The following is a 17068-nucleotide window of genomic DNA, read 5'->3' as shown; positions in this document are numbered from 1 at the left end:
CATTTAATAAAAGTAAAGTTCAGTACATCTCATATGTCAATGAAAAGGAAAATACATCACATTATTGTCACATATATATATATATATATGTGATGTTTTTTCCTTTTCATTGACATATGAGATGTAGTCTAGGCAGTAAGACTCTACTGCTCGAAATATAATAATCTGGAGCATTTTATGATCTATCACATAAGTGAAGCCGCTACTCTATATATTCAGACACATCCTACTCTTTCATAATTATCAGATTTTAAATCAGTCATTTTATTAAAAATTTTATTATTAATCTTCAATTATATTATTTAGAGCTATTCTCATATTATAATCTTCAATATAAATCATCACTTGATATTATATTATTTAGAGATATTATATTATTTAGAGCTCTAAATAATACAACTATAAAATATAAGTTCCCAAAAATAAATTTGAAAAAAATTATTTTTCACCGTCCGATCATTACCTGCCTCTAATAATTTCAAGCTCCAGAACAAATCGTGACACTCTTACGGACTATTTTCAAATTCAACTCATATATCAAAATTCATCACGCTTTTTATTTTTATGATGATTTAATCATTATAAGCCAAAACATTTGGGTTAAATATTTCAAAAAAGAAAAACCCGAATAATTTATTTGTAAATAACAATATTTAAGGTGGAATGTACGAAAACATCACAAAAATAAATTAAAAGACTGAAGGTATTATATCCATATAATTATCCCTTCTATTATGCATAATTTATATAGATAAAATACATTCCACACAATCTCCCATAATTGTATCTTAGATTTACTTGCATGTGATTCAGAATATTGACACTAAGCACTGAATGCAGACTTTATTTCTTCCTCGAGATCTCGTAAACATAGCTTAAGATGACCACTGCAGCGGCGACAGCGACTCCAACTGCACTCTGCGCCAATACCGTACTCGTCTTCACTTCACTTTTTGTACCCTTTGCAATTGATGGTGGAGTGAAGCCTAGTTCCGAAAGTTTCTTGTGTGATTCAGCATAATCCTTGAAGAAAGCTTCTTCATCCTACAGCAAAATAGACTTACATGAATAAGAGAATCTATGTATTTTAAGAATCTCACAACTAAAGTTTGAGATTTCCATTTATAACACCATAGTATTAAAAATCTATTGATGAAAAAGTTCATTTCATTTTTAAAAAGTTAGTATATATGAGAAGTCAGAATGTACGTAACTATGAATGTTTAGATGTTAGATATTTAAATGTATAAGAGTTATGAATGTTTATATGTTAGATATTTAAATATATAAGAGTTATGTGGTACAAAATAACTTTTGCACGGCTCTTAAGTTTTGATCCCAGAGTTCAGAAGTGCGGCGGCATTTTTTTCACTGTTTAGGCTATAAAGTGAACGCGGGGCTAGGTGCGTATCGCGTTTGGGGTATACTATTTTCCTTCGCTGCCCTCGCTACTCCCGGTTGCCCTGGTTCTTCGCTCGATCTATCGTGCCCTAGCTACCGAGGTGTATTCTGGTAAAAAAATTTTGTGCTCCCTCCTCTCCTTCCTCTTCTTCTTTTTCTTTCCTTGTCTTCTTTTCTCCTCTCCCCTCTCGTCCTATCTCGATCTGTAGTATCTCCTACGAGAATGATTTTTGTGTTTCATTGCTTTTTGGTGTGATACATATTTGAGGTTCATGGTTACTGTTAGATCCATAAACCTCAACATCGTGTTAGCTAGGAGCAGTTGTTTTAGGGTTTTGTGGCTTGAGATCTTTGAGGATTTTCAGAAACCTTATTTTTACATATGCTCCTACATTTGATTCAGTTTAATGCCAGAAATATTTGGTCATTTACATATTTTTACATTTGCTGGAAAGATGTTGTGCCCTAGTTACCGAGAAAAATGTATTTTTACATCAGTTATTTGTTGTTTGATGTTATTGATGCGTTGGAGAAGTGGAAAAATTGATACTTCTCAGTTTTTGATATGGTAGGTACTCCAAATGTTTGGTTAATTCAGATTTGGTACTTCTCAGTTTTTGATGTGTCGAGATTCGTAGGCCTCACTAGAAATAGCTTCTTTGTTGCATTGTTGTTTTTGATCATATATACATTCATAACTTTTTGGTTTGTAGGAGGGTTGACAGCATTCTATCTTTAACATACATGCCCTCTTTCGTTTACATATAAGGTATATTTATTTTTTTTACATACATGTCATCTTACCATCCGTTTATATCACAGTAAAAAATGAGTAAACTTAAAGAGGCCGATCATCGACCATGTGAGATAGAGAGACTACTAATATATTTTGTGATCTCTGTTTAAGGTAGGTCGAGTTGGGAAATAGACCCACCACCTATTTTAATAAAGTTGACAGAATCTCACAACTAAATTCAAGGAGTTAACCAAAAGGGATTACGATTGGATGAAACTAAAAAACAAGTGGGATCAATTAAAGGACTTGAAAATTTAGAAGAAGCTCAAAAGGGGATCAACTGGATTGGGATGGGATCCACTAAAGCGGACAATTGATGCACCTAAAGAATGGTGGGCAGAAAAGTTAGAGGTAATTACATGACTATTTCCACATACTTTCAGAGTGAAATATTTTGACTATTGAATACATTCTTCTTGTTACTACAGGCAGTGCTAGCAGCGAAAAAAATTCAAATTGACTGGCATTGAACCAGCTTTGGAGGAGAGGTTTGATGTTACGTTCACTGGCGTTGTAGCAACAAAAGCTCATGCTTTCACCCCAAATGAGCAGGGTTTTGCCAGCTTAAGGAGACCAAACATATAGGTGACTCAGGAGAAGGTCCCAGCCAAATCTACACAGATGTTCAATTCATTGGTGGAACAAAACATCCCCAACCTGAATAAAAGAAAAAAAGTTTCACATTTGTTAGAGGTACTATTGAGACATTGCTTGAAACTTGTAAAACAAAGTCCTTGTAAAACAAAGTCCAAACCAAACAAAGTCCAAACCAGCGAAGGACAATACAATTCAGGAGTGTATACAGATCCTTAACACATCCTGGTATTAAGGCAGACGAAGCTATGTATGTAAAGTATGTGAAGTTGCTAGGGAACTCAACTCGCGGACAGTTCTTTGCGACTTTGGACCCAGAATTCTGACTTGTCCACTTGCGTTCTTTCATGAACGATTGACTGTTATTTACTGTATCTTCATTGCTATTGTCATATCTTTGCACTATTTATGTGATACTCTTCTCTATTTATTTCTTATGGATGCACATTTGGTTATCTTTGATCGTGTTATTTATTTTATTTTTTCAATCATGTATATGTCGTATATGTATCGTTGCCATTGTCACATGTTATTTATTAGCTTGTTTAAAAATCTATCATTTTTCATATTTTATTCAATGGATGAAGAACAAGTTAATCACAACCGCATTGTTGCTCTCAACCTTACATTGCTATACCATTACTACCATGCATATGTTGATCAAAACCCATGCATGACGTCGAGTAATATTGGAGATAGATGAGTCAGAGAGTTATTACATGGTCACCCGACACATTTCGCAAACATGTTCCGTATGACAAAGTAATATTTTTGGACCTGCTTAACCAACTTCGGACCTTTCATGGATTGTATGTTTCATCAAGAACGACAGCTAGAGAAGTGTTGGCAATTGCCCTATACATTTTATCCCAGAATGAATCTTTTAGAGGAGCAATAGAACGGTTTCAACATTCATCAGAAACCATCAAGAGATATTTCTCAGTTGGGTTGAATGAGCTAGCGAGTCTGGCATGTGAAATAGTCAAGCCAGAGGATCCAACGTTCCAGTCCATTCCCACACATGTTGCAAATGACCCTCGATACATGTCGTTCTTCAAGGTGCTTACCTAATATAAATTTCAGATACTACAAAGTTACACATGTGATTTTCTTATTAAGTATTTCGTGCACCACAGGACTGCATCGGAGCCATAGACGGGAACATATGTCGATGCACGTCTGTCTAACACAGAGAAAGTAGCATACATTGAACGCTGTGGATCCCCAACACAAAATATGATGACAGTGTGTGATTTTAACATGTGTTTCACCTTTGCAATGGCTGGATGGGAAGGTAACGCACATGACAGCCGTGTTTTCAAGTTTGCCACTAGAAACAGAAGATATGGTTTCCCTTATCCACCACCAGGTATGAGAGTCGTATTTCACTTTTGGGCATATGAATTGTTCTAAATCTGTTAATCACAAAAAACTAAACACGGAAGTATTAGGTACCCTTTATAAAAGAGATATCTGAAGTCATATCCAAATACGAAATACCATATCCCTGATTTTGAAAGATCAAGCAAAGTTGCACGAGACAAAAAACAAATATTTAACAAAAGACATTCGTCCTTGCACGGTGTCATCGAAAGATCATTCGGGGTATGGAAGATGTAATATGTTATTTTACGTGATATTCCAAATTATCCATTTTCAAAATAGGTCCAGATAGTAGTGGCCACAATGACATTACACAACTTCATTCGACGGCATCACTCCGGAACTGATGCAGAATTTGCTGTCATTGAAGAAGATTTACTGCAGATCCCACCTGAGGCAGGACGTATTATACCTCAAATCGAAATAGATTCAGTAGAGGCACACACCCTAGATGGTGAAGGTGCTTCGGAGATGGTAGCTTTGAGAAAACAAAAAGCAGATGACATAAGCCAATTAATATAGACAATTGTGACATCTACTGTTTGATCAAATTAATTGTATTATTCAGAACTTGATGGCTGTAATATTTTAATCAATTTGGGAAACACATTTTAATGACCCTGTTAATTTTATGAGTTTCTGGTTATGATCCAAGCCTGAGTTTCTTTTTTATGCAATAGTAAATATTCAATGTTAATTATTAGGTGATTATGATCCAATATTCATTGTTCAATGACTTTCTGATTCTGATTATGATCCAATATTCAATGAGTTTTTGATTATGATCCATAACTGAATTCTGAAACTGGATGGTGCCTAGCTTGAACGGCCCTTCTTTCAGGGCAGCCGCTGCCTTCTACATTTTGTTTGAGTTGTTTGGTTATCTGAGCAGTACTCTGTTGAAAATGTGTTTGGGGAAGCAGATGATGCGTAATAGTTCATTTTGACCATTAAATACATAAGTACCGTAAATAAAGTGAGCAGGTCTTCTTTATTTTTTTAGAGAGCTAATTAATTGTGTAAATGAAAAACAAATTTGATGGCATCATCTGACGGCCGAGGTGATGGTATCCTTGTTAGGCTCATGCTTGAAAAAAAATTTCATCTCTCTAAAACTATTGTTGAAAAGGATTATCTGAATGGTTTGGCATTCTGAGTGGTGTCTTGAAAACCACATTTAATTGAAACAAATTTCAATTTTCTTGAAAACCACATTTACTAAAAACAAATTTCAATTTTCTTGAAAACCACATTTACTATTAAGTATTCTGTGTTGTATTTACTTAGTCGATTCATTGGCTAGATTACAATCTTCACTTTGTAAGAGTGCATGAAAATTTGCAAGGCTAAACAGAATTGCATGTGGCTGGATGTCCTCATTGTTTAGTTTGGATTTGCATGTGGCTGGATGTTTGCTGAGTTGTCCAATTTTTTACCTATGGGGTATTGGGGTAAGCAACTCCCATTTAGGTGAGATGGCCGGCCCCTTCTCTCCACTTCTATCTCTCTCCCCCTATTTCTCTTCCTCTCCCCCTATCTAGCTCGGGCTCGTCTTAAGGCTAAACTAATTGCTCGATCATCTCAATTAATCAACTTGTTTCAATGGCTTGATAAATAAGCTAAGGCTCATTTTGATGCTTTGGCTTTCATTTCATGGTTGATGGCTATATATATATAGAAAATTTTCATTTGTTGGTATCTTTATATCCTGCATGGGAGTGAAAATGACATTGGCCAGCCACATCATTTTTGGTGATGGATAAATAGCAAGCCTGCAATCTTATCATGCAAGACTTCTTCCTTTTAATGTTTGCTTTGATTTATATGGATCTTGAATGGGTCGTCTTTGCTATTAGTTAATGATCTTGTGAGATCTGATATCTTTTAAGAGACTTGATATTATCATTTCACACTACTTGTGGTTCTGGAGCGTAGAGTATGATTTCGTTGGAAAGAAAAAAGAAAAGATTAATTCATATATGATGGTTATATTTAAAGCACATTTCTGTTTCACATCTGTTAATTGATGCTCAAGGACGCAAGAAACTTAATAGTTATCTGGAAGCAGGAACTATCTATTCATCATTCATGCATAATTTTGTTTTCATACCACTCAACTCTTATGGATTGAGTTGTTCCAATTGAAATCACAGGAAAGATGAAAGGCAGCATTTACATGGATCTTTTTTTAAATTAATGATTTGTGTATTTAATTTGGCAACTATGGAGCAGCTTGGATGGCCACGGAGCTTTTCTCCTTAGCAACCGTTGCATCCAAACTTTGGTAAGTAGATTTCTTTATTTACTATATTTCTCGAGGTATTCAGGGAAGTCTGGGCAAGTGACGTGCCACCGCGAGCTACGGACAACAATTTTACAGGTGCCCGCGGTGGGGAAACGGACCGAAAGACTACAATTTCTTCAGGTGGGCCAACAAATGGACACCGTCGCTCAGAGTTTGATGGTGTCACAACTTGAGAACACCACTTGTGGTTCAACACCACTTGTGGTTCAAGTGCTTCCGTTTCTACGATATCTCAGTCGAACAGGTTTGCTCGGGATTCTGGGATGTCAGAACTGGGCAACATTATATATATATATATATATATATATATATATATATTCAGGCCTCATACTCCATATTAATATGTGAAGGTGTATTTTACTTTTGTATATGTAACTATGTTTCTTTTATGTGATCGGAAATATTTGAGTTATATAAATGTAACAACTCTTTTGTATTTTCATGTCTTAACGTTTGAACTTTAATTTTGTTAATAAAATTATAAATTCTGCGTGACAGATTGTTTATTTAACTAAAAAATTCTTGATACAAGCCTTTTACAAAATGCACAAGCTAAACAACTTATCCACAAGAAGGGCAGAAAAGTCATGTATTCAGAATCAGTTGTTTTCCAAACGCACAAACCAAACAGTCAGTCAGCTTATCCGGATCAGCTGCTCATAAACAGATTATCAGAAAAAGTTGTTTATCAGCAGAAGCTAGATAAGCTGCAGCTGCCCTAAACAGACCCTAAGTTAAAGTTTTAGTAAATGTTTTACAACAACCAGTAGATATGCTATGTAATAAGATAACAACCAGCAGATATGCTATGTAGTAAGATGATGAAATGTTATATGGCAAGTTATCTAATATTGCCCACTAACGCTAGAAACATTTGGTCTGCTGGGTTATTCAAGATTTCTTAAAATAATGAAAGATAATGAGATATACATTACTATATGATAAAATATAAAGAAAATTTTCTTACATAGGATTATGCTTTAATATAAACTTTATAAAGAAAAACATTTGGCATCTAAGTTCCTATAATTTCAAGGTTTTTTTAGTAAAATATAAATCGAAACAAGAAGTACAGAACTATAAGTATTTCAACGTGGCTGAATACGAAACTGAATTTTTAAACATCGCCTGAAGCATCGATGCGGAGTTAAATAGAGTGCAGAACCCCCCAAAACAATCTGCATGTTTAAAAAATACCTTTGCATATAGCTCAACGTAAGGACGGAAAGCTGGATCTTCAACCAAGACCTTGTCAGTGGGAAGCTTCAGTAGCCCCGCTGATTCCCCTTTCAGCAGTTCTCTGATAAAAAAAAAAAAAGGAAAAAATTTATTAATGTGGACCTTTAATGTCATATTATTGATTGCTTAACAAGTTTTTCATGTTTTCTTACACAAAATAAGAATTGTCAAACTTGAGGGGCTCATTTGTCCAAGCACCTTCAAATCCTGACCTCTCGGGGTGAGCCCTCCCCTAAAATAACAAGAAAGATGTTTACCAAAGTTGGAAGTTTGCTACAACGAAAATTTTCCGATGGTTCATTTAACAGCAATGTTACCAGAGTGTGGCCGCCAGATAGAGCGACAATATCCTTGTCTGTTAGCCCCATCCGGTAGAATACATCCCTCAGATGCTGTGAACCTAAAAACAAGAAGAAAAAGGCAATAGCTGAAGCCAATTATCATTACACAAATGTCAATTTGTAAAAAATTAACAAAAACAGAATGGAAGTTATCAAATGACTAAAAAGAGATTCAAATATCCATGGCTTTTGCCACGACATTTCATATAAAACAAATTACAAAAGCATAGCAAAGCAGCCCTTGATAAGAACAAGGGCAATCTTAAGGTTTAAAAAAGAAAATCAAAAAAACATTAAGTGTTTAGAATCCAATAAAAAGTATTGATTGTTATTGTAGAGAGAGGAAGAAAGCTCTATAAATAAATATTGGTAGACGCGCAAATAACATTTATGATTGAAGTTAAGAAAATAACTAATGCCGACCCATGTTGGGAAGCAGCTGATCATGCTGTTTCTATCCAAATGTATTGATGTTGGAAAATTTGCCATAAATAGGAACGTGTACTGACTAATCAAATTATCATAATTACATTGTATAATGTTCTACTTTCCTCTACGCTGATGGCTCCACCATTCAAAATATTTTGAAAATGGAACAGGGATAATTCCGGTTTACTCTGCATGTGGGTTGGGAACTATAGAGTTTATCAGCCTATAAACGTAAAATCACACTCAGTTGTAACATAATTCATATAAAAATGCCGAAAATAACAACTTCTCATCCTTATTTTGATAAAACAAATAGCTAACTACAATGATTTATGTACTTATTTGAATCCATGAAAACATAAATAATTTGAATGCTTTGAAACAAAGGAAAATAAAAACAGCATTATCAGTTGTCATTTGGTTAAAAAATGAGATCCCTATCCATGCCTCTTAGGACATGTCACAGAAGTAACCATAAAAAGCCTTATTTTTCATAATTTTATTGTGCTGTCCACAACTACGTAAGAACTAGATCATTATAATAAAATGAAACTTAATTTACAGTTATATTTGGCAGGAAAATTGTAATTTTTAGAGAAAAGGACCATCATTTTCATTGCAAATAGATGAGCTCAGAGGTACTTCTATATATGTTCCATGCTAAAGCAAATTGTCTATTCTGACCAGCACAATTAAAATTACCTTATTATGTGCAAGGAGAATTCATAGGGCATTTCATCAGTTTAAAACAGCAAATAAACAGAAAATGAACAAGACCAGGCATGTCATGATTGGAACAGACAGACTGGTCACAGAGAAATTTGAATCTTAACATTTTGAGTTGATTTCCAGGAGATGTAAGTAAATAACAGATAATGTTCATCCACGATTTTAACTGTCATATAGAATAGCCTATATCATTATAGTTTAATGGCATAGAGAAATTTGTACACACATCACTTGTAACTCAAAAAATTCAGAGCCTATTTCTTCCAATGCATGGCAATATCCTAAATTCAACCTAATTTACTGGCTAGCCATCTATTTTATATATAAATGATTGAATCAATTGAAGCAACTTTATTTGCATATTGAATGAAAAGGCTAAATGTGAAATATTATGTAATATATCCAAAATTAAAGTAAAAAAAAATCATGAATTTATAATCCAAATGGTCATTTGGAACCTTTCTTTGCATCGGGAAGACGTCCTTCATTTGGACAAATGGAGGAATCCTGCACAAGACCAATAACCAATTCTAAGATAAATCACTAATGCTTTTCAAACAGTAATTATAAATTGTTGTAACATTTTTTACCCTTCTCCCTGGGACAAAGTTAATAGTTGGTCCTCCAGTAACCTCAACAGCAACAACTCCAGCTAACTGAATGTAATAATATGGCAAAAAATTAGTTTAGAATATCTAATAATAATTTTTATAAGATGGGTCTCAAAATCATTGGATTCACTTCGAGATGATTGCAATACATAAAAAATCAATAAAAACTTGTATTGCACTCATTTTGAAGCAAATCTAATAACTTAAAGGCTCAACTTGACCAAATTCGGTCAGGATATCCAAAATCAATTTTTGTTTCATAATAATAAATAGAAATATTCATTGGAATAGAAATAATAAAAAAGAGAAAATTATGTGCAAAGAGGTGAACTTAGAAAATATCAAGTCAGACAAAGACTATCAATTTTTGACCATTTTTGTTAATTTTGATGGTCTGTACTGTACCACGCCAACATGATAATGCAAGGATTAAAGTCTTAAAGGGCTGTTTTCGTAAGAAATTCTTTAATAGCAAACCAGCAAGAGCTAGGCAGAAATTTCTTTAAAGAAAAGATGATAGTTGTGATCTTTAATTTCTATTTATTCATTTCTTGTTAAAGGTCAAAAATAGTTTATTAGAATTGAATTTCTAATTTTTTTCAATTTTCATCAAAAGTGCTAAATAATAGTTTAAGACTAACAGCTAGTGCCCCGGATAATTTGCATATTTATGCCAGATTGTGTATTAAATATTCATTAGAATACTAAATTAACAAGCTTCCAGCATAAATTGATAGAAAACAAACCTGTCACATTAAGCTTCAGTTGCATATTCATGGTAGAAATTTTCCAAAATCAATACATAGATCTCAAGGCTCCTTAAATTTGTGGTGCTTCGTGTTACACTATGCTTAGATCTAGTGAAAGGTGCAAAATAGGCCATATTTATGATGATTTAGGTTATTTTAGGAATTTCTACACAAGTTCTGAGAAAAGACTCCCATTTGTTCCTTTAAGGAAACTTATGATATTTTCCCAAGAGATTGATTGACATACAAAAAATCAGTTTCGACCCTTTCATATTAAAATTTTATGTAATAATGCGGTTCAAGACATCCTATGGTACAAAAACTCAAAATTAACCATACCTCTTTACTAGGAAAGCACTGAATTAAGCAAATTGCACCACTCTACACTTACGGCGTGCAATGACATTTTATTCACGTCTCATGAGACTATAGCTTTAAGCATTGGAAATGGCTATGAAGTGCATAATAAACTGTGTTATCATAGTTCCACCATCCATGGTTTAACTAGGTGAACCCCAATTAAATAAATCAACAAGTTATAGTAGCGACTACATATTTTAAGTCAAACATTGAACTGGTCTTAAGATTATACAACCTTAGCTACAACATTAGCAGTAAGCTAGGAGATTGCTGTAACTTAAGACTCACATTTGGGTGTTTCTCCATAGCTTCCCTTATCTAAGATAGAGGTCCCCTTAAGGTTTGGGTGTGAAATTTTGCGAATAGAATAATTTTTGTAATAGACCAAACTTTATTCACTATATCAACGTGCTCTCCGAGTATATTGATTGGCTCAGAAAGAAAAAGCACTGGTTGGTTGGAAATAAGAGCTGTTGGGCATGATTAGTCATAAATTAGATTATAGAATAATTAAATATTCATATCAAAGTTATTACTACTTACCCAAAAGCTTAGAGTTCATTGGGACTAAATGCCCACCAATATTGCACCAATGTGAACTTGAGACCCACTCCACTAACATCAAAAGAGTATAAAATGGAATATTATATTTGGAAGAAAAATCTGGGAACAGATAAAACAATTCATATGGATCCTAAGATTGTGGGAACAATGAAATTCTTAGGATTTTCGAATTGTTAGTGCAATATAGTAACCTCAAGTTGCTTGTGTTGTGGTAAGATTCGTGCACAAAAAGGTAGAGAGAATTTTTAGATAAAATGTGGCTTTTTTCAGTCCTAAATTAAGTAATCAATAATCAACTATACAACTAGTGGGTCTTATAAAAAGCGTAATCTTGCAAATTGGGATAAGCATCAAATTATGGTTAATTATCAAGCCTAACTAGGATTCCATGGACTAATAATCTCATCCACAGGCCAAATCAAAATTAACCTACCAAATTTTTGCTTGAATTAAATCTTCTCCCCGAGTTCACTAGGGGTAGGGATATCGGAGTTAACTCAAACAATTAGCAAACCAATATTATTAGTGAAAAAGCCAATAGACGGTCACAATCAACACACGGGAACAATAATAACAACAACACAACACATGACACATAGCTAGGGTTGATCTTGGGTGGTAGTGGAAACCGTTAGGGGGCTTGGAGAAGTGGCAGCAATGTAAGGATGGGGTGGACTGCAAAGGAACACCGACACAACGGTGGTCATATGCTGTCCTGGGCGGCAACAAACAGGAATAAGATGAAAACAACTTGAAAACAGCAAAACAACGGCGGGAAAAGCACCTAGGCTGCAACGGAGGTGGTTCAGGCGGATCTACCAGCAATAAGGCAGCACGAGGGATGGGAAAGTGTGGGACAGTAGCTAGGTAGTGGCGGAGGGTGGTAAGGGTGGTAAGGGCGGTTGGAAGATCTGCGGGTGACCGGAAATGGCATGGGGAGGGCTGGACAGCAGGTAGGTAGGTAGCAGCAAAGAGTTTTAGGGGTGGCTGAGGTGAATTTTAGAAGTTGGCAATAGAGGCGAATTACAAAAAAACAGCAACAGCGGATCTCGATGGCAGTTGCAACAATGGAGCGCGAGCAGGAGCGACAGGAGAAAGATGTGGCAGCTACAATGCCGCGGAATTCAATATCACGAGAGACAAGCCGCAAAAAATAGTTATATTTTCCTTTCTTATGTTTTCTTTTCTATTATCTTTCATTCATTTTTAGTAATTTACTAAATGCGTTGTATTATAATTTGAAAGTAAGTTTTTATAGTGTTCTGTTAATACAACCGCTGGTGTCTAGGGTTTCCCCTTCTAAATCCGTATCAAAAGGTGAAAAGTTGCTCCGGCTGTAATTAATCAGTGGTGCTTTGACTGTAGCTCGTTTCTCAATAAGATATTTATCCTCACCAAACTTTGCAATCTCTCCAGCCGCCGCCATTGCCTTCCCACCCTCCTCTTCAATGCCCTCACAGTCCCAACCCTCACCCTCGCCACCCCTTCAATTCACTCCCTCGCCTCACATTTCGATCGATGCCCACCCTCCGTACTTGCTAAAACCGCCCAGGACAGCATCCTTACTGTTTTCTACTGCAGCCTGCCACCTAACCATCTATTTCATTAATTACAGCCATCCCTCTCACTGCCACAACCCCGAGACAACGTTTCCCCTTCGCTGCCCCTCATTGTCCCAGCCCTTTCCCTAGCTTTCGCTGCCATTCCAGGCCCTCCGCTTCAGAGGGAATGGGTGTGAGCGTTTGGAATAACCAAGACAGCGCTAAGAAAGGGTGGGGCAATAACAAGGTAGTGGCGGAGGGTGATAAGGCGGTTGAAAATCTATGGTTGATCGAAAATGTCAAGGGGGAGGGCTGGACAGCAGATAGGTAGCATAAGAAAGTTGTAGGGCGGTTGGATTGGTTGTAATTGCGAGGGGGGCGAATTTTGAAAAGCGGAAATGGAGTTGAATTGCAAAAATACAACGGTGGCGGATCTAAATGGAGGTTGCAGCAATGGAGGGCAACCGGATGCAGTGGAGGAGGATGTATGACATAGGAACTTTCCCACATAGAATTTTCATAGTACACAGAGAATTTTTGCGGTAGTGTAGCGCTAGATTCAATATCACGGGAGATGATAGACGTCCCGTAAAAACATTCATGTTTTCATTTCTATTATATTTCATTCATTTATAGTCATTTCGTAAATGTGTTATATTAGAATTTGAAAGTCAGTTTTTATAGTGTTTTTTTGTTAGGACAGTCGCCGGCATCTAGGGGTTCCTCTTCTAGAACCGTAGCAAAAACTTTAATTCATCCGAGGTGGTGATCTCCTTCTAAGGAATTGAGTGGTGCTTCAATTGTAGCTTGCTTCTTGATAGGGTATTTATCCTTACCCAACTCCTCTGCCATCTTTCTAGCCGCCGCCACTGCCATCCCCACCCTCCTCTTTGACGCCCTCTTAGTCTCAGCCCTCCACCTTCGCCACCGCTTGAATTCTCTCTCTCGCCTCGTTGTTTCGACCGAAGCCCAGCCCTCCGTACTTGCTACAGTAGCCCTTGCCACTTTGGTGTCATTTCAACTGTAATCTTGCCACCTTGCCACTTATTTCATTCATTACATCCATCTCTCTCACAGATAACCCCGAGACAGCACTCTTGCTTTCCTGCAGTTCACAACTCTTTCCTTTCGCTGCCCCTCACGTCCCAGCTCTCCCCTTGGCTTCTACTGCTGCCATTCCAGGCCCTCCGCTTCACCGCCAATACAATTCTAGCCTCTCTTGCTGTCCCATCTACCCACAGCTCATTTCAACGTCCTACCACCACTCCCTGACCACTCAGCCGACCTCCCCCACCCCGGGATTAAGCCCTAGTGTAAGTTTGTGTCTTGTATAGTAGTAATTTCTCTTCCAAATGTCTTTGATTGTAACCATTTTTTTCATTTTAAGCAATAACATTTCCTTCTATTGTGATTTTGTTAAATCTAGTATTAATGTGAATCAGAATAGAGAAGATAATCACCATCTCAGAAGAGAGATAACAAGAGCACTACCGAAACTCTCGGATATAGCCCTTAACGGGGAGAAAAAGACACCAAAGATTGCGGTAAACACACTCACATCGAAAACCGGTCTTGTTTAGCTCATTTCCCCTTGAGATGGCGTCCTTCCACGTTTCCACAAACGCAGAACTCATGTCCCACATCAATCTCCCAGGGTTGGTAGAGCTTTGACCTCATCTGTCGAAGCTTCCATATACATATAGTATGGTGTTAGGTTAACCCAACTAAAAATTGTGAACCTACTGCAACTTCTCGAGGTTGAAGAATCATCGATTGCAGCCCGAGAAGCACATGGATCCCACTGTTGACTTTACTGTCCCTCATAACACCCAAGGAGTTTTCCCCTTTTGCGAGTAACCACTCATATTGGTCTAACCATATGAGGGTGTATTGTTGAACTGAACTAAGACTTCGTGCCAAGTATACCCTGCACAATCTTCAAGAAAACAGACCGAACTTCCTCTAACGATGATTGTCGTGGTGGTAAGGTATCAATCATGATGTCCTGATATGATCTCTGCAGTGATAGGTTTGTATATGGAATCAACACCCCCGTCCTACTTTCCTCTGTCATCAGTAAAATAGATTCTTCTGACACGTCTCTGCTGGCAAGGGCAATTGTAATCTCGAACCCCACAAAAGGTAGGACTATGCGCTTGTCATCCTTTGTGAAGGAGTAGATATTCTTGAACTAGTCATGCTGATTCTGACAATCAAACTGTCACAAACTCCCCAACAAAAGATGGAAGACATCCATGGGCACCTTGGCACCTTGTCACACCAAACCTGATCCTGCGGATAATTCTTAATCGAAAAACTTCATGAGAAACTTTCTATCAATGTTGACTATATTCTTTCTCAACCACAACTGGGAGTTGGTTGGGTGAGGCTCAACTTGTCCATCAAATGTGTAGACACTACATTCTTGTTGTTGCCTCCAAATTACGAGACTGCATACATTTCCCTTCACATTGCAATGGCTATATATGTTATCATGAAGCTAGCACAGATCCTTAGTAGCCTCGGTCAGAAGGGCCAATTGAACCACCAGCATCTCGCCCTCATTCGATGGAAGCTGATACTCACATTTTCTCCAACTGCCTTTTTGTCGCTCACTTCCTCAATTGCACTATATTCCGTGAAGGACATAGCTCGACTTGTTGGGGAACTAGAAGCAATGTGTCCAAAACCATGGCATTTGAAAATTTTCTTGGTTGGGACTGTAATTGACATTCTAATCTCCTGAGGATAATTTTCACTCATAATGGCTCTGTCATGTTTCTGACCAGTCTGCTCAGTCTCTGAGGCACTCCTACTAAGGTCTCCCTATGGGCAGCTTCCTGACTGACAATGTTTGTTTGCTCTTCTTCTGTTGTCTCTCAACTTTCAGTGCTAAGGTTTGCACGTACTTCAATGTCCAATAAGTTTATAGTTGGACCACATTATTAATGGCAAACTTCAAGCCTCCTAAGTAACTAACTATGGTGTGCTCACCTGGCTCTCACACTTCAATTTAAGCTGCATAAATTATCGTGAGCTCTTCCATTGATAGCTCTATCAGCTGCATGTACTGAAGCTTCAAGAAAATATTCTGACGATAGTGTAGGCATTGTTGTTGCATTTTCATCTTCATTTTCTCCCAAAAAAATTAATTGTCCCGTCCTTCTCTGTCTCTCCTCTTCAGATTTTCCCACCACAAAGAAGCTTTTTTCTTCAGCTTGATGGTGGCGAGCTTCATTCTTGTCATTGAAAACCTCCTTGTATTCAAATATCCTCTCAACTGTTTACATCCGCTTGAGGAAATCATCTGAATTTATTCTCCCCTCGACTCTTGAGTCTAGGTATCCTCCAACAGATACCTCATCTATGTATCTTCCAACTAGCATCTCATCTCTGTATTTTCCACCAGGCACCTCATGACACGAGAGCCAACCCGCAAGGGGCCATCTGTGACTTGGCTATAGTAGCCGCAGGAGATGACGACTCGGACCGGTCCAGGAGGGCTGGCTGACACTTCTTTTTTTGTAGATTTCCCACCTATTGGGAGTGGGGTCAGCTCCTATTTACCGTAAGTCTAAAAATATGTTGTTTTGTGTTTTAGGCCAGTTATTTTGTGTGTTTTGTATCGGGATAGTCGTCGAGGTCTCCTTTTCCCTTCAATAGTTCTATACTATGATTCTAAGTGGTGCTTCAGTTGTATATTAGTCTCCAGGTGGTGATTATCTTTTATATCCCCTTCTGCATCCTCCCCAAGTTGCACCCAGTCGTCCTCCCATGATGCAGTCACCTCCGAACAACTGCATATTGTTCTTTTCTCTACAGATTCCCAATTCTAGCAACCTGTCCTCGCTATAGCCACCCCGAATAGCAGTCCACTTGCTGTCCTGTAGTCCCCCCACGTAAGTCTAAAAATATGTTGTTTTGTGTTTTAGGCCAGTTATTTTGTGTGTTTTGTATCGGGATAGTCGTCGAGGTCTCCTTTTCCCTTCAATAGTTCTATACTATGATTCTAAGTGGTGCTTCAGT

At 37.2% G+C, this 17068-nt stretch overlaps 1 protein-coding gene across 1 annotated transcript in view; it reads right to left on the bottom strand.

Annotated features, from left to right (window-relative positions):
• Positions 1 to 706: 706 nt before the first annotated feature.
• Positions 707 to 17068, bottom strand: part of LOC110031920 (probable L-ascorbate peroxidase 4) — a 38522-nt gene continuing 22160 nt past the window's right edge. The window contains exons 4-9 of the mRNA XM_020735362.1: positions 9808 to 9873; positions 9676 to 9724; positions 8036 to 8118; positions 7871 to 7950; positions 7677 to 7779; positions 707 to 1044 (exon numbers count right to left, since the gene is read on the bottom strand). Of these exons, the coding sequence (XP_020591021.1) occupies positions 844 to 1044; positions 7677 to 7779; positions 7871 to 7950; positions 8036 to 8118; positions 9676 to 9724; positions 9808 to 9873 (582 nt within the window). The 3' untranslated portion in view covers positions 707 to 843. The remainder of the gene's footprint in view (positions 1045 to 7676; positions 7780 to 7870; positions 7951 to 8035; positions 8119 to 9675; positions 9725 to 9807; positions 9874 to 17068) is intronic.

Source organism: Phalaenopsis equestris, unplaced genomic scaffold, assembly GCF_001263595.1.
Source record: "Phalaenopsis equestris unplaced genomic scaffold, ASM126359v1 Scaffold000867, whole genome shotgun sequence".
NCBI lineage: Eukaryota > Viridiplantae > Streptophyta > Magnoliopsida > Asparagales > Orchidaceae > Phalaenopsis > Phalaenopsis equestris.
The sequence above is the reverse complement of the archived record's forward strand: the minus strand, read 5'-3'. Positions and strand labels throughout refer to the sequence as shown.